Here is a 17,201-nt window from a genome sequence, read left to right on the forward strand (position 1 = left end):
ATATCGATCCATACATTCTTTTAAATTCAAATAAAAAAGCAGTGACAAAACTATGTTGACAAGCATTAATAACGTTTATATAGTTGCTAAAAAGAAAAACTCTAGTTAGTCATGCGTTGCGATAATGCATAATTAACTTAACTAAATGATGATAATAAAAAATATATTCGGAAAGATAATTATTATTTAATATTTTTATTGTTATAAAGTTATAATATTTCAAATGAGTTTCTCAACTTATTCTTGTTATTTATTTTACTATAATTAAATTTAATAACTATTTGTATGACTAGTTTTTTAAAAAGTTATATTCTTACAGTATACGAGTTAAGTTGAATTTTTTGTGCAAGTAAACTTAAACCTGATTTTCTTTGAGTAATTCCTCTAGTGATAATCAGTTCAGACTGACTTGAATGCAACCAAGGTCGTGTTTAGATTTGTCTAGGTGATGAATACCAAAGCCCAAAGGGGCAACCAAAAGATAAATTAATTGTTAGGTTAACTACAATAATAATGATGATACCAAGATGAAAGTTTGTATGGACTGGCGATGAGTATAGATCTAAAAGAGTGATGTGTACATAAAAGGGCCAAAAATCCAATGAATTGGGGCAGCTTAAAACCCGAATTGGATTGATGAGGTTTCAGCTTCTTTGTTAACAAAATGGGCCTTCTAGAAAGCAAGCCCAGGTTGTCCGAATGAATCCCAAGCCTTGAGCTTTTCTCCAGACCAAAAAAAAAAAAAAAAACATTGAGCTTTTCTTGGCGTGAAAGACACCTTTACACCCCTACAACATGAGCCCCCAACCTCCCTCTTCTCCTTCACTTCTTCTTCCCAAATCTGAACCTCCATGGCTCCATTCCTCTACCTCTAACCTCCTTGTCCTTCTAATCTATCACGCTGCCTCACCTCCTCCTTTTCCCCACTGTGTCGCGCTCACTGCCAGCCTCATCTTCTCCCAGCCGCACGCGATTCGCCGGCGTCGATGCATCACCTCCTCCTTGCTGCGTCGTCGTTCGCCTAGCTTCGCGGTTGTTCTCTGCGCTTGCTAGTCGCACTTCGCCGTAGCTTGTCACTTTGCTTATTTAGTTTCAGGTAATATTGGGAATGAAATTCAAATATTGAAATATGATATGTTAACTGATAGAGTAAATGTTCAAATTGGTTTAAGACATGTAGGATATCAAATCAGTTGCTTCCAAGACTTTTAACATCGAGTTGGTTTTTTGTAGAACAAAATAATCATCAATTTAAGGACCAACTGGTATTTAAATATATATTAGACTGAAGGACTGAATTGATGCCATTTTAAATAGAGAGACCAAATTGATGTACAAACTGTTTAGAGTGTAAAGGACCAACTTGATGGTGCTAAAATCTTTGGAGAACTAAATTGAGCTTTTACTTTCATTTCATATATGTTTCATTTCATATCATATCATATGCAAATCTGCAGCAAATTTTTACAGATTTTGATGATTGATGAACTTTTATGTTGGAATTTCATATTTGGATTTAAGTTTGTACTTTTTCTAAAGATCTTAAGACTTTGGTTGATGACATTTCATGTATTACTTCAAATTTAAAAGATATTTTAAAATTTATAAGCGTAGAGATGAAACATGCGGCCGAGGCTGCACCGGAGGAAAACTGCTCTGCCAAGCCAGCCTCCAAGGGGGAGGGTCTCCGCCAGTACTACTCTGTCCACATCCATGAGCTACAGCTCTTTCTCCGCCAGAAAACGCACAATCTCAACCGTCTCGAGGCTCAGCGCAACGAGCTCAATTCTAGAGGTACTCTCCTTAGTCCTTACCCTAACCCTACCTTTACCCTTGCCCTAATCTATACATGACTGCCTTTATTATAAAATAAAATTAATGCGTTTAATAACTATTTGGTTGGATTTAGTGCTATAATTAATAATTTAAGTTAACTAATGAAAGGGTGTTTCTGTGGTTAATGGCAACTTTGGACAGTGAGGATGCTCAGGGAGGAGTTGCAGCTTCTCCAGGAGCCCGGATCATATGTAGGGGAAGTTGTGAAAGTTATGGGAAAGAACAAAGTCTTAGTCAAGGTCCGGTCTCGCTCCTCTGCTTTCTGTTTATTCTACTCTCTGTGGTGAATTGAAGCTTTTTACGTTTCCTCTCCTGTATTACAATTATCGTTATCTAAAATTGGCATCTTAATATTTACTTCGATTCGCATGTTGTCAAGATACCTAAATGGTTGTGTCATTCTGCTATAGGCATAAGTATCATTTGAACTTGCACTCTAAATCATTGATGGACATATTCTTCTTCGAAATTTTTGTTCAGTTAAGGACACCTAAGCTTCGTCTGATTTGTTACAGATCTATGTTTTATCGTTTAAAGGTCCCTTTTTCTGGATTATGGAGTGTCGTCTTTCTTGTCTACAAAACCCTTTATGTCCTTGAAGAGTGTTTTATATGGATTTGGATTATTTATGGGATGTTTTGATTATAATCACTAATGAGAATCTAGATGAAGTTCTGATTTTCCTATTCTTTCTTCAGGTTCATCCAGAAGGGAAATATGTGGTGGACATTGATAAAGATGTTAACATTACAAAGATTACTCAATCGACAAGAGTAGCTCTTCGTAATGATAGTTATGTCCTTCATTTAATTCTACCGAGCAAAGTTGATCCATTGGTCAATCTGATGAAAGTTGAGAAAGTTCCGGATTCTACTTATGACATGATTGGTGGCTTAGACCAGCAAATCAAGGAGATTAAAGAGGTATGTAATCATATAAGATATTGACTGATATGCTTCCAATATTTGCATTTTGTGAGATCTATTTATCCATCTTTTTAATCCGCATATACATTTTTTGTATATTTATATTTTAAGTGTATTCATCATAGAAAATAATTATAATTGTTGCTGAGTCTCATGTATGTCATCAATTTTTCAGGTCATTGAGCTACCAATTAAACATCCTGAACTGTTTGAAAGTCTTGGAATAGCTCAACCTAAGGTACTATCTCTTTTGAGATTGTCACACAACTTACCATGCTTCCATCAGTATATTGTACTTTTTGTTCTTTGTTTGCATACGTTTTTTCACTTTCCCCATTTGCTGACAATCTCATGAATCGCAGGGTGTTCTACTCTATGGGCCACCTGGTACTGGAAAAACGTTGTTGGCTAGGGCAGTGGCACATCATACTGACTGTACCTTCATCAGGGTATCTGGGTCTGAATTAGTTCAGAAATACATTGGAGAAGGTTCCAGAATGGTCAGGGAACTTTTTGTCATGGCCAGGTACATTCTCTTCTTATCTCAGCTTGTTATGCTCATTGTGTGTTGCCCTTCATTGAAATGGGGGGAAAATATGTGCCTGGCTCCCTGTGGCTTCACCACTTTGTGGATTGAATATGCTTCTGTTATTAGTAATGTTGTGGTTGTGAACTTTGTAGTTGGATGCTTATTAATCTGAGAATGAATTTGGCATAAATATTAATCCTTCTCCAATTTCAAGTAAGTGCCGGTTGAAAAGAGAAAAATTATACTTATAAAGAGTTTTGCATTAACATTCTTTGATTCATTGGTTTATTGGTTTGTATGCTAGGAACTATGCCTGATGAAGACATGCTTAACCATATTATGATTGTGACGTAACACTACTCCTTTCACAGGGAGCATGCTCCATCAATTATCTTCATGGACGAAATTGACAGTATTGGATCTGCTCGAATGGAATCTGGAAGTGGCAATGGTGATAGTGAGGTGCAGCGCACTATGCTGGAACTTCTCAACCAGCTAGATGGATTTGAAGCTTCAAATAAAATCAAGGTTATACAGTTTGTTTATGTTGGAGCTATACTGCTATTATGCATTCAGGAGAATTTTTTAAAACTAGCCTAGCTAGAAATAGAAAAAAAAAAGTAACATATAAACAATATGTTTCACTCTATCTTACTCATTTAAGATATATGTTTATTTAAGCAATTTTATGAGCAAGTTCTAAAGAAAAATATGCAATACAGGTTTTGATGGCCACAAACCGGATTGATATCCTGGATCAAGCCCTCCTTAGACCTGGACGAATTGACAGGAAGATTGAATTTCCAAACCCAAATGAGGAGGTATGCATAAGTACCTACTACCTTAGCATTTACTCTTTTATATACTTGTTCCAGGAAAGAAGCAAATACACTTACACACACTGCGTTCATATCACTCCTGACACTGAGTTAATCTCATGCAGTCTCGGCTAGATATTTTGAAAATTCATTCAAGAAGAATGAACTTAATGCGTGGCATTGATTTGAAGAAGATCGCTGAGAAGATGAATGGAGCATCTGGTGCAGAGCTTAAGGTATGTTTCACATTGTTTACGCTGCATTTGTCTGTCCAGCTGTTTTTAAGTTGTCTCGATCCTATCCAATTTTCTTTTTTCTTTTGTTTAGGCCGTGTGTACAGAAGCTGGAATGTTTGCTTTGAGGGAGAGGAGAGTACATGTGACACAGGAGGACTTTGAGATGGCTGTGGCCAAGGTTATGAAAAAGGAAACAGAGAAGAACATGTCATTGCGGAAGTTGTGGAAGTGATTTTTCTTTCATGTTTCTAGTACGCTGGGTATTACGTTTTAACTTTGGTACTATAATATTGTCAATTTTATGGTATAATAGTTTTTATCTTATTATTCTTATATTTATTTAATTATTTGCCTATATTTCTATATTGATTATAAGTACTCAAAATATAATAATTATGAGATTGATGGTTGTTATAAATATGCTAAATTGAAAAAAAATTATTAATTTGGAATATAATTTGAATTCAAATTTTGAATTTCTATATTGAAGCAACAAATTTGTTAAATCTAAAATATAATTTTAATTTAGAAAAGCAATAACCATATATTGCAATAAATATAAATTAAATAATAAAATTTGAATTTTACAAAGATTATAAAAAGTTATTTTAATAGAAATAACAACTTTGGTTTTGGTACAAAATAATTATTTGTAAATTATATCAATTGGATTCAAAAAATCAAAATCAATTATGAAAATGAGAAGAGATGAACAACAAACAATGATAAAAAAGAGAAAAATAGATAAAATAAAAAATATATAACAAAAATATAAGATAAAATAGTAGTTTTAAGTAGAAGAAAATATTGCAATTTATATTCACATTTACCTTATTTTTGTTATTTATCATTGTTCGTAATTGGATAAGTTATTCTTACATATCCCCGTTAGTAACTTTTTAATTGTTACCGCTAATTTAATAAGTTATTCTTTATGGTATCCAGAGGCAACAGTCTTGAATAATCAACATGTCTATCATACTCTCAATTCATCGGTGAAAAAAAAGTTCTACTATCAATTTCTGAAAAACTCACTGACAATAATTTCACTACATGGCATCATCTTGTGATTCTCATCATTTAGAGCCTCAACCTCAAAGATCGTCAATCAGCTGCCGAAATTCCAGAATAATTCGAGGAAAATGCAGCAAAGAAAACAAAATCTGAAACCACCACCTAGAAAGAAAGGTGACTAGATGGTCTAACTTCGACTACTTGGCTGGTTGCATTTATTTCAAATTCTCTCAAGAACAAGAGTATTCACTGAACTAGATTTCATGAGGTATGTCACATTCTAAATGACTATTTCTCAGAATCATCAGCTACTCGCATTCAAAGCCTAAAATCATAGTTGAAATTTGTGAAAAAGACTGGTTCAGTCAAAGAATACTTGTCTAAGATTCAAGGTTAGTTGATTCTTTGTTTGCAATTGGTTATAAAACCCAAGAAGAATATCACATTGCTACAATCTTGGATGATCTATCAGAAGAATATATCATATTCATCACTTCAGTGATATCTCGCTTAGGGACTTTCAAGGTTGCAGAGGCAGAATCACTTTTCGTTGCCTATGATGACATGTTAAAGTGATTTAAGATACCTCAAAGAGGACTTCCTATGGCTAATCTGCCACAACTACCTACTGCTTATGACTTTCAAGGTGAGTGTGGCATGATGACAGAAGAGCTAGAGGTTGTAGGTAGAATAGAGGTGGCAGAAGGAGCTTCTTCAACACTTGTCCACAGTGTCAGCTGTGTGGTCGCCAAGGCCATGTGGTTCGGAACTGTTAGATATTTTAGTAAAGTTTGTTAGTAGTCTTCACTCACTGATTTAGCTTTAATGACTTTAGATAAGAGTTTCTCACTATTTTCAGAGGAGGCAAGATTTCGAAATTCATCCTCGGTTGATGACTTACTTATAGTGGTTTGCTTTCTACAATGCCATAAAATTAAGTTAGTACCAAAAAATACACAAAATTCTAAGACAGATTTTCTATTTTCAAGATCAGCAGTCCAATCCAAATCTACAAACCTATAAAATCTAAGGATTTTGATTCTCTAAAGTTTGAATATCACTTTAAAGAATAAAATGTGATCTCTCACCATTGATTTCATAGGTAGGACAAATAATAAATATGAAAGAGAAAATATTCAACAATAGAAGATCACACTTTATTCTCTAAAGTAAAATTCAAACTTTAGAGGATACAAATCCAAAATCTAAAATCTGTACATTTATTAAAAACAATACCATAATATTTAATTTCTTATAAATATCTTACTATCTTAGAACTCTTTTGAGTTTTGACAATTGACAGCTTTTCAATAAAAAGTTAATGGATGATGCATAAATTAACTCAATTTACATATAGAAAAAGAAAAATCCTCAAACTGTTCAGACCCAAATGACATCAATTGTAAGAAAGAAATCACGGGCGTTGGCATAGGCAGCTGAATTCATGTCAACTTTTGATAATAGATTTTCAATAAATCCAATCTGTGATAGGTGAACTTGCCCCTCTTTGCTTTGATGAACGTCTATTCTTAAGAAAAAAATGGAGTATACCAAGATTCTTTAAAGTAAACATGTATTTAATTTCTTCATCATTAAATTAATTTTTGTAACATCATTCTCTGTAATTATTACATCATCCACATAATATAACATATAAATAACATATGTAGGGTCTTGTTTCATAAATAGAAAAATGTCAGATTTGGTGTTCTCAAAACCAAAAAATAAAAAATAAAAGGTAGAACATAATTTTAGAAGCCTTCTTGAGGCCATAACAACTTTTGTTCAGTTTGCACACAATAGATGAAGGTTGTTGAACAAAGCTCTCAAGTTGTATCATGTAAATGTCTTTTGTTATAAGTTGTATCAAGAATCACTCCAAGACTAGAAGTTAGGAGTGGGAAGTGAGTCAGCGCTTAGTAGATATTGCGGCTAACTGAAACCGCGTGCAGTGCTTCCAAATTCCAATGGGCTAGCGGCAGCACATGTCCATGTCCATATTTCATGGGCCCCACGCTGAGTAGGATTCTTTACTATCCAATTCAATGCCACGGGAGACGCAACATATCCAGGTACATTGTGGGACCTCCTCTATCCCTTTCCTTTCTTTTTTATTTTAATGGTCATAAGATTCTAAAATTTTCAGACCTTCAAGTAAAATTGTACATGTGAAAACTTCTTTTCATGGATCTGTCACTCTTTGTATCATTAATATTATCATGTGTTTCGATATTATTAAATCAGGCAGGACAACTAGAACTAGGTACTAGCCTACTAGGTATAGATACACCTTTTAATATTAATATTAAAATAAAAGGAAAAATAATGCCAAAATTTATATATTATGCTTATGTACATATGGATCACATAATTGACAGAAACTAATTAAACTAAAAATGTAGCTACACGGAATAAGAGCTCAAGATTATCTTCAATATCATTGTTATTAATTGACACAAGTGAAATCCACACCGATCTCTGTTGCCTTTTTGTCCTCTAAACTGAACTTGAGGAATAAAAAAGAATTGCTATCGCCTAAAAGAGGGAGCTCAATTTTAACTAAAAAATTACAAGCCTCCCATCCAAACCCATCCCTCCCCTAAAAAAAAGAAAGGAATTAAGGAATGGAGATTCCTTGCCTGCTCCATCTTCATTTTCTAATTGATATTTATTCAACCTATTATTGATGCAAAACTAGAACCAAATCTGAGAACTTGAGACCAAATTGGTCAACTCTAATTCATCTAAACCCTTAGGTGGCCTTAGACTACATCTTTCATTCCCATGCTTTGACAACGCACGCTTAAACTTGTTGATCTGCACACAAAATTATATTATTAGGACTCATAACAGTAAATTAATTAATTAGGACTTGAAATAATCTTACAGTTGCATTGGTGCAGCTGAATCCACAAAGCTGACCCTCTGCACCTCTGTAGAACCTAAAGAATGGCAAGACATGAATTTGCAGAGCCTGGCACATGGTTTTCAGCTTGTCGTAATTTACTTTCAGGAATATTGCATTCGGGTGCATTTCAGCAATTTGACAGATCTGAATCCAATCACGTAACACAATCTTCAAGACCCAATTAAAATTGATTGTTCATAGATATGGAGATATATACCTTGGGATGAAGGGCTCTGCAGCCACCACAAGCAGGTGAATAGAAGTCAACAACAACCAAAGCATCACCAGCGCTGAGCAGAGAATTGAGAAGCTCTTGTGCTGAATGGATCTCAATCATGTTGGGCTTCAGGTTCTTCTTCCACCACTGCATCGATCTGCTAATGCATATACTTGCTTCTGCCTGAAACAGCTTGCATTGTTACTCAGGAATAAATATATAATCCCACAAAAAAGAAAGCAATATACGTACATGAATTGAGGTTTTGGAACTGCATAAACCCTTTTCATCTTGGAGTTTTGTTGTGTTGATGATGATGGGTTGCCCCATGAATTCAGCACTCAACGCCCTTGATCTTGCTTTACCAGCTAGTCTCATTGAAGATGGACAAGGCTTGGCTTTTGAGCAAACCATGTTCTCAGGAACACACACTACAGCACTCTTCAAGTTCATGGAGGAAGCCATTAAGGAGCAAATATTAAGGAGCAAATATTCCTGTTTTATATGATGCTAAGGCTTGTGAAACCAAAAAGGCAAAAGGAGAAAAGCAACACCAGCACCCTTGTGTTGCTATTCAATGGATAATAAAAAGTGCAGAGCAGAATTTTAATCAGATAAAACAAACAGTGTTCTCTTCCTGTGAATGAGAGAGACGAAAAGAGAGTTAGTTCAAATAACAAACACACTGGATATAATTTAATTCAATAAGGTGGTTCCTTTGATGCGCTGTCTTTTTCTTTTAAAAAGCGAAACGAGTCAATCAGTCAATAAATAACCTTTATCCGTTTGAGAAAATTTACTACTAAAAAGAAAAGAAGAGGATGGTTATCCAAATCCACGTCAACTTTTTTTGCAGCATTATCTGCGTGGAATTGGAATTGGATTGCTTCTTGTTGAGTCACATGTGTGGCTCTCTATATGTCCTCTTAATAATAATGCTCTGCAAAATGGATAATTATTTTAACTTCATTGCCATCTTCAGCCTTTCAATTCACCTACTAAAACTAAAACTTTTTATTACACTTTCTATTCTTGTACCTCAACTTTTACAACGGATAATTCATACAGCGAATAACTAATTTTAACCACTCACAACTCACCCAATAACTAATAAAATCTAGTTAAAACGATTACGGATTTGCACAGTTACATTTAAGATTTAATGTCTTATAATTCTCTCTAGTCGATTTAAAATTAAAAAATTATAGTATCCATAAAAATTGTCAATATATTCAAATAAAATCAAAACAGAACTAAATTAAAAATGAAAATTTCGTATTTCATCTCCTCCTATATTCTTCTTTTTAACTAAGTAAAATTTTTATCTGTTCAATTATATTTTTATAGTAAACTAATAAAGATTAGTTCTTAATATCAAATCATAGTTTAAAAAAAATATTTATTGCTGAAACATGAATGTATTATATCTTGGATAATGCAAAAATATTGCAGGACTGCAGGAGACATGCATGTGTTATATAGGCAAGTGCATATATGTAAAATATTTCAATGAGAATACAAATGCAAAGATTTTTATGCAATGCAGAATATGATATAATAAAATATTTGTAAGCACCTCAAAATCTCAAATTTATAAAAAGAAAAAAATTTACACTAGCCAATACCTTAAGAAATGTACTGAGATTTCTTGAAATTATGGTCGAATTTTTTCTGCAATAATTATTGTCAAATTTTAGGTCGGAATATGTCAAGATTTTTGTCAATAATACCTGTCGAATTGTGACTAAATTCCCACAGTGATTCATAAGATTTATGATTTTCACTTTTTTTAGTTTTTTAGATCTAAAATTTATTATATTGATACTCGAGATTCAATTCCAGGATCATATTGGTCTCTAAATTATTTTTCATGTTAAGTCAATGAACGAAATGTTGAGCTAGTTTTAACTTGCTACATTAGACACATAGTTAAATAGTATCTTTTGATTTTAGCTTTTATATAAGGCAAAAATGAGATTGTTTTAAAGAATGAAGAAAAATATAATGGTTTGTATACCATTTAAATTCTTTTTTATTTTTGCTTTATTTAAGTGCCAAAACAAAATGACACTATTTAGCTATGTCTCCAACATGGTAAATCTGAGTCAATTCAGCGATTCAATACTAAAAAGGATCCAAAAACTAATACGATGACCACAACTGAATTTCAAAAATCAGTATAGATAATTTTAAATTTAAAGAACTAAAAAGATAAAAGTTGTGAATACTAACATGTGGATTTAGTCGTGGAATGGTCTATTTTAATGCTAAAATAAAGCACAAAACTTATGTAATTGGCGTGAAATGTTATCGTTGAACAGTAAACCAACTAAATAAAATACACCGTTTTCCTTAAAGAGATGCATATTATCTTTCAAATTTGTGACCCTCTCCCCATCCTCTCTCTTCTCTCCCCTTCCAGCCAGGAGCCTCACTGACCGGCCAACACGGTCCTTGCCGCCGTCGTTGTGAAGCTTTATGGCCGCTATATGCCCACCCATGAATCAGGGGTGGAGTTAGATTTTTTTTTTTTTTTAAAAAGGGCCAACATAAAAAAATAACTTGATAAGAGGCCAAAAAATAAAATTAAAGAGGTTAAAACATTAAAATAGAGAACTTTACATATAAAATTATCAATTTGGGAGGCGGCATTTCTCCCTTTAGGCTGCACTAGGCTCCGCCACTGAGCCACCGCGCGTGTGTGAGATTCTTTTCCTATGTCTGGGCTATGGAGAGGTGAATTCATTAAGTTTACTAGGGGCAGGGGCAGAGGCAGAGAATACAAAGTGATGATTGATATTGAGATGCATACAGCACAGGGAGTGTGTGAAAAATATGTAACCGATTACATACACGATATGATTATGCAATTTGCAATATTCTTGAATAATTGGAAATTTAGGGAGAAGGCACATCCACTGTTAGATCATGATATTATACACTATATATACATATTCATCACTTCACTAGTTCCTCCTTCTTGCCTGCTTCTTCAAGCTCCTTCAACCCTCCAACCTTCTCTTCTATCTCTTCTATCAACTCCTCACGCCACAATGCTTCTCTCGCTTCTGCTTCCATAATCTCTTGCTGCATGCATTCATGTATATTCGTATAATGATGTAATATAATATCCATCACTGACTGCAGCTATTAAATTAAATAAAAGCTTACCTTCTCATAAATCCAGTTTCCAGTACCATCTCCTCCATCTCCCCTGTACGTCTCCGAGTCGTAATATGGGTCCTAAACACCACAATTAATTCATTTAGTTTGTTTCAATGCTGCATATATCACAATTCACAACTTTGTTGAATGAAATTACTTAACCTTCATGGAACCAAAGAATAAGCATCCCCAAACGGTGAACATTATGTACCAAGAGTCTGCATGCATGCCACCACACAGGAAATTAATTCAAATTCAAAAGAGCTCAAATTAAACCAGATATGATATAATATGAGACAGACTTACAAACATTCTTGATGGCGTCATCACTGAGATGCACAATGGATTTAGTGGTTAACATGTCTCTCTGCCCTTCCATTGTCTCCACTAGAACTGCCATCAATGGCCAATCCCCCAAACCATTCACTTTATGCAAACAACCTCTTTTCCTCTTACTCTCTTCAACCTTACCTTGCATATATATAATGTTACGTTTCAACTGAAACTGCTTTCATTTTAAAGAAACTACTACAACTTAATTACCTGCCATGATCGCCTGAAAAGGGTAGAGCTTGAATGCTGCTTAGGCTGCAAATTCAAAACAAACGCACCTTTACTGTCGAACTAAACTAGAAATACATCATGCTTGCATTTATATTATTCAATTGTTTCCGATCTTAATTATACCAATCTTGAGGAGGGGTTGGCTTCAAATCTCCTTGTTTGTAGACAGGATTTGAAAACGGTAGTGAAACCAATGATAGCTTCAGCCATGGTGTGAAGTGCTGAGCACAAAACAAAAAGAAAAAGAACAAGGTACTGCGTACTGGTATGGTACTTACACAAGTGAGGATAAAGTGGATAAGAGTCAAGTGAAGAACCACCCTACAAAAAGATGCATTAGTTTATAGTTTTTTGACCTTTTGAGTTGGTACCACTAACTAATGGACAAAAAGATGCAATAGTTTATAGTTTTTGTTGAAATGCGAGAAAATGAAAAAGAAAATGTTATATACGCACCATCTTTATATAGTGATAAAAGAGTTAATACTCAACTTGGTCTCTGAGCTTGTATGCGAGTCTTAATTTAGTTTTTGAAGTTTTAATTACTTCTATTTAGTCTCTAAATTTTATAAACGTGCCTCACATTAGTCCTTGAGATGATTTTTAGTTCAAAAACGTTAATGGAGCGTTGAAATGGACAATCAAATACCATATTGAAATATGTAAAATGACGTAGTTTTGGTTTTAGTATTCAAATAGCACAAAATGATGTCACATCACTTGTTTTGTTAGATAAAGTTTCAATAAACACCATTTATGATGTTGTTTTTGGTTATTTGAGTGTCAAAACCAAAACGACATCATTTTACAGAATCTAGTGTGACATCCGCCTGTCCATGACAACGTTCTATTAATATCTATACATTGAAAATTGTTCAAAGGACTAACATGAGTCATGTTCGCAAAGTTTGGAAACTAAATAAAGTCAATTAAAATTTTAGGGACTAAATTGAGGCTTGTATGCAAATTTAGGGACCAAATTAAATATTATCTGATTGATAAAAAGTAAAAAAAAGTTGTCTTTTATGTTATAAAAATACAAAATTATATAAAAGGAAAAGAATAATAAAATTATCAAAAGGAGCTATAACTCACGAGTTTGTTTGGATTGGCAGTAAAAAAAGGTGAATTTAGTTAGGCTCGTGTAGTTTTTTTTTTTTTTTTTTGGAGTATATAAAGACTTTTTTGGTATATAAACATTTTTTGTTATATGAACTTTGTACGAATATCAAGTAAAAAAATTGTTAAAAATTTTGTAATAGTTTTTTTTAAGAAAAGAAAGAAACGAAATAATATAACAAAATATCATTCACATTTTATAATAAAAATATTTTTTAATTATTAAAAAGTTCACACCTAACAGGATTAATATTAACTTTTTTTTAGCTGGAATCGAATAGGATTAATATTAACTGTTTTTTTTTTTTTTTTTTTGGAGGGGGCGGATTAATATTACCGTATGTGTGTTTTGGGAATAGTTATCTACTTATCTGGAACCCGGCCCGGTGAGTGAGTTGACATAGAGCTATAAAGAATATTGGGCGGAGTTGGAAGAGTTTTGAAGCAACTCGCAAGTGGCGATGGCAATGATAGATCTGGAGAAACACTTCGCCTTCTATGGAGCATACCACAGCAACCCCGTTAACATCTTCATTCACATGCTCTTCGTCTGGCCCATCCTATTCACCGCTCAAATACTCCTCTATTTCACTCCATCCCTCTTCTCCTTCTCCTTCTCCTTCTTCCCTCCCCCTCTCCTCCTCAACTACGGCTTCCTCTTCACCGCCATCTACGCCCTCTTCTACGCCTCCCTCGACCTCAAAGCTGGCTCTCTCGCCGCCCTCCTCACTTTCCTCTGCTGGTTCGCTTCCTCTTTCCTCGCCAACCACCTCGGATTCTCCCTCGCCTGGAAGGTACACTTCTTCTTCTTCTTATTATTATTATCTTGTCAACGCTAATTGATTCAGTCTATTTTCAGATTGTGTTGGCTTCTCAGATATTCTGTTGGACTGGACAGTTTATTGGTCACGGCGTCTTTGAGGTAAATCATTTCATTACTAATCAGTAATCACCACTTTGATGCATCTCACTCATCTTATTCTATCTTCCTCTGTTAGAAACGTGCTCCAGCCCTCTTCGATAACCTTGTTCAAGCTTTCCTAATGGCCCCATTCTTTGTCCTCTTTGAGGTAATTAATATTTAATACCTTCACATATTCATTCATTATATATATAATAGTCTGCTTGACAATTCAAACAAGGTCATTGCTCTTTTTCAGGCTCTCCAATTATCTGTCGGATATGAACCATACCCAGGGTTCCAAGCAAAGGTGAAGGCAAAGATTGAAGCCGAACGCAAGCAATGGCAAGACAAGAAACAAAAGAAACTTTCTTAGCTTCAATATCTGTGTCTGTGTTTGTGGTTGTTGTACATCATATTCCCTCTGCAAATAATGGATTTGTATTATACAGACATGCATTGAAAAACAAATTACTACACATGAATCTATCTATTTTACTCCTCAAAGTCCATGTTAATCAATCATAATGAAACTGTTAAATGTGTTTCAATCACATTTGCGTCAGAGACCCGTAGGTAGTACTAATATTTGTTGTTTGGTGGTAGATCGTGGCTTCCAGGACTTGACATTTGAAATAAAAAGTACCGGTAAAAACTAAAAACAATTTAATAACTAATATTTCTTTTATAGATACAATATCTTTTAGATGTTATATTACTACATGTGTTTTAACTTGTTTTTCGAATAAATTTTCTAGGCCATCCAATTGAAAGGGACGCTAACCATGCTTGATAATTATGTTTGGTGGGTTAACAACCCGTGTGCCCCCTTATCACATGCGACAAGCTAAGCCAAAACCATAGGGTGTAGATCACTATTCACTAGGCAACTTTTGACGTTTTCATTGTGGATGCAGTCCATCTAACTCATTGTGTCTTTATTATTGGTTGGTATTTCCAAATCAGAGTTAAATGCAGGAAAAACATGCAACCATACACCACTTTCTTTTTCTTTTTCTTTTTATTTTGTAGTCATTATTAGCAAACCATAGAGCGATCACTCATTCACTGCCCACTCTACCAAATTCCAGTGCTTCATCTCATGTGCAGGTGCAGCATTGAATAGATGAAATTGTTATTTTTATATTTTTAAAAGAAAAAGTCCAAACAAGATTTGGTCGCATTAGCATTTGCATTTGGATTTGGAATTGCCTGTAGGCGCCCTGGCCTATCCCTTTGCAGCGGATTTGGGCTAAAACTGACTAGTAGGTTTGCTCCTTACTAAGAAAACATGGGCTCAAAACTAAACCTTTCTTTCTGCCCAGAATACTAAAAGAAAATCTTTCTTACCTGAAAATAGCGAGAAAGGAAAAAACAAAAAATGAGCCCATAAAAATAACTCATATGCTGACTCACCCTGTCAAATTGACATAAATATATTGGAATCATATATATTTACATATGAGCAATGTTAGGAGACCAATAATTTTTGTGATTGGTAGCTATCAAATAGCTATCAATAATAATTTAATGGTGTGAGATTTCATCTAATGACTCACCTTTCTCTACTGGTTACATATGGCCAAAATTCAATAAAATTACTGGCCCTAAACTTTTCTTTTACATATATCTTCTAAACAAAATAAGTCATGTTATTAGATATATTATCTCGTACTCAAAATTGGCAATATAAGTCAAATGGAATTTCTTATCTTTACTTGCGAGATAGAGCTAGACTCGTTTTTTTAGGAGGGACCATAATTAAATAATTAAATAATATATTTTAAAGAAGACATAATTAATATATTGGAATTATAATTGTAAAATTTCTATTTTTTCTAAGAAAAATGATAATTTTTGGGGGCACAGCCCCCTTTAAACTATATAAAGCTTGGTCTCTGTTTACTAGGCTTTGGTCATCAAATTTGAAATAAAATCTTAACCACAAATTCTCTGAAATTATTTTTGTTCTTTTCTTTAATTTAATTAACTTTTGGGTCTAATTTTATTTTAATGCCAAAAATTTAGTGAGTAACACTTGTCATGCAATGAAGACTAACACTTTTTTATTATCAGAAATGTTTGGTAACGAAAGAAAATCAACCAAAAACAATCATAACTTACCTTATTTAACATTCATTAATTGTCAACCAATTAACTAAAAGAATTCAGTAGCGGAAACACACAAATATTGTGTATTGCAATTAACTTCTTCTGCGTTTTGACATTCTTTATTCACATTTTTTTTTAAGAGAACTTATGTGTTCGACTGGTTTACTTTCAACCCTAACCATAATGTAACTGATGAGACATATATAACATGTTACCTCATCAATCACATGAATTGTGTAGGTAAAACTTTTCAGCGGCAAAGCATATATGCTGCTTTATAACAAAATGTTTCTAAAAACATGCTTTTAAATTTTTTGTAAAATTATTTGGCAATAGTTTCTATCAATAATATATATTTTGATAATGGTAAAAAATATGATTAGAGTGCTCTGAATATAATATAAAATAAGAGAAATTCTTTTTTATGGTAAAAAAAAAAAGAAAAATTCTTTACTCTGGACTTTTGAGATCATAAGAATTTTATTTTTCTTTATAGTTGAATTTTATTTGGTGTTGTCTAGTACGTATGGATAAGTCTTTAATTTTTTTTCCCTCCGATTTCTTGGGCACTAAGATAGGGGATGATAGAAACCAAGTTGAAAAATGTAAGAGAGTAAGAAAGTGAGGAAAAGAGAGGAATGGGGATGTGAAAAATGCATGCAAATGTGGCAACGTATTAAGTTAGTAAAAAGAGCACTTGCATGCCCTCCAACCATATATGCTTGCCTAAAGAATCGCATTGATGGGGTCTACTCCTATTCGCCAAAGAAAAATCCTAAAATGTAGAAATGAACGTGAACTACGTACGTCAACAAAATTGAGACTTTTGTGCAGGAGGTTGACCATTTCCAAGAAA

General features: G+C 33.8%; 4 protein-coding genes across 10 annotated transcripts; 2 read left to right on the forward strand and 2 right to left on the reverse strand.

Moving 5' to 3' along the window:
• Nucleotides 1-788: 788 nt before the first annotated feature.
• On the forward strand, nucleotides 789-6,347 carry LOC112736178 (26S proteasome regulatory subunit 8 homolog A). 7 transcript variants are annotated; one of them, XM_025785520.3, is made up of 11 exons: nucleotides 789-1,096; nucleotides 1,610-1,794; nucleotides 1,978-2,075; nucleotides 2,535-2,759; nucleotides 2,938-3,000; nucleotides 3,125-3,288; nucleotides 3,663-3,819; nucleotides 4,014-4,112; nucleotides 4,235-4,345; nucleotides 4,437-4,605; nucleotides 5,291-6,347. In XM_025785520.3, the coding sequence occupies exons 2-10, from the start codon at nucleotides 1,617-1,619 to the stop codon at nucleotides 4,575-4,577; spliced, it is 1,236 nt and encodes a 411-aa protein (XP_025641305.1). In that variant the 5' UTR covers nucleotides 789-1,096; nucleotides 1,610-1,616; the 3' UTR covers nucleotides 4,578-4,605; nucleotides 5,291-6,347. The 7 variants fall into 7 exon arrangements, with proteins under 7 accessions (XP_025641305.1, XP_072069087.1, XP_029147176.1 ...); XM_072212986.1 differs by having other exon boundaries at nucleotides 5,430-6,347; XM_029291343.2 differs by having other exon boundaries at nucleotides 1,615-1,794.
• A 1,426-nt stretch (nucleotides 6,348-7,773) lies between these two features.
• Nucleotides 7,774-9,384, reverse strand: LOC112736180 (thioredoxin-like 1-2, chloroplastic). Its single transcript, XM_025785524.3, has 4 exons — nucleotides 8,737-9,384; nucleotides 8,485-8,667; nucleotides 8,247-8,411; nucleotides 7,774-8,176 (listed from the first exon to the last, which is right to left on the reverse strand). The coding sequence occupies exons 1-4, from the start codon at nucleotides 8,947-8,949 to the stop codon at nucleotides 8,054-8,056; spliced, it is 684 nt and encodes a 227-aa protein (XP_025641309.1). The 5' UTR covers nucleotides 8,950-9,384; the 3' UTR covers nucleotides 7,774-8,053.
• Nucleotides 9,385-11,264: 1,880 nt separating this feature from the next.
• On the reverse strand, nucleotides 11,265-12,669 carry LOC112736181 (photosynthetic NDH subunit of subcomplex B 4, chloroplastic). The gene is made up of 6 exons (XM_025785525.3): nucleotides 12,337-12,669; nucleotides 12,193-12,237; nucleotides 11,956-12,115; nucleotides 11,812-11,867; nucleotides 11,656-11,727; nucleotides 11,265-11,571 (listed from the first exon to the last, which is right to left on the reverse strand). Exons 1-6 carry the CDS (start codon nucleotides 12,421-12,423, stop codon nucleotides 11,443-11,445), a joined length of 549 nt encoding a protein of 182 aa, XP_025641310.1. The 5' UTR covers nucleotides 12,424-12,669; the 3' UTR covers nucleotides 11,265-11,442.
• Nucleotides 12,670-13,598: 929 nt separating this feature from the next.
• Nucleotides 13,599-14,740, forward strand: LOC112736182 (2-hydroxy-palmitic acid dioxygenase MPO1). Its single transcript, XM_025785527.2, has 4 exons — nucleotides 13,599-14,126; nucleotides 14,192-14,254; nucleotides 14,331-14,402; nucleotides 14,493-14,740. Exons 1-4 carry the CDS (start codon nucleotides 13,794-13,796, stop codon nucleotides 14,607-14,609), a joined length of 585 nt encoding a protein of 194 aa, XP_025641312.1. The 5' UTR covers nucleotides 13,599-13,793; the 3' UTR covers nucleotides 14,610-14,740.
• The last annotated feature ends 2,461 nt before the right edge of the window (nucleotides 14,741-17,201 follow it).

Source organism: Arachis hypogaea, chromosome 13, assembly GCF_003086295.3.
Source record: "Arachis hypogaea cultivar Tifrunner chromosome 13, arahy.Tifrunner.gnm2.J5K5, whole genome shotgun sequence".
NCBI classification, from domain to species: domain Eukaryota; kingdom Viridiplantae; phylum Streptophyta; class Magnoliopsida; order Fabales; family Fabaceae; genus Arachis; species Arachis hypogaea.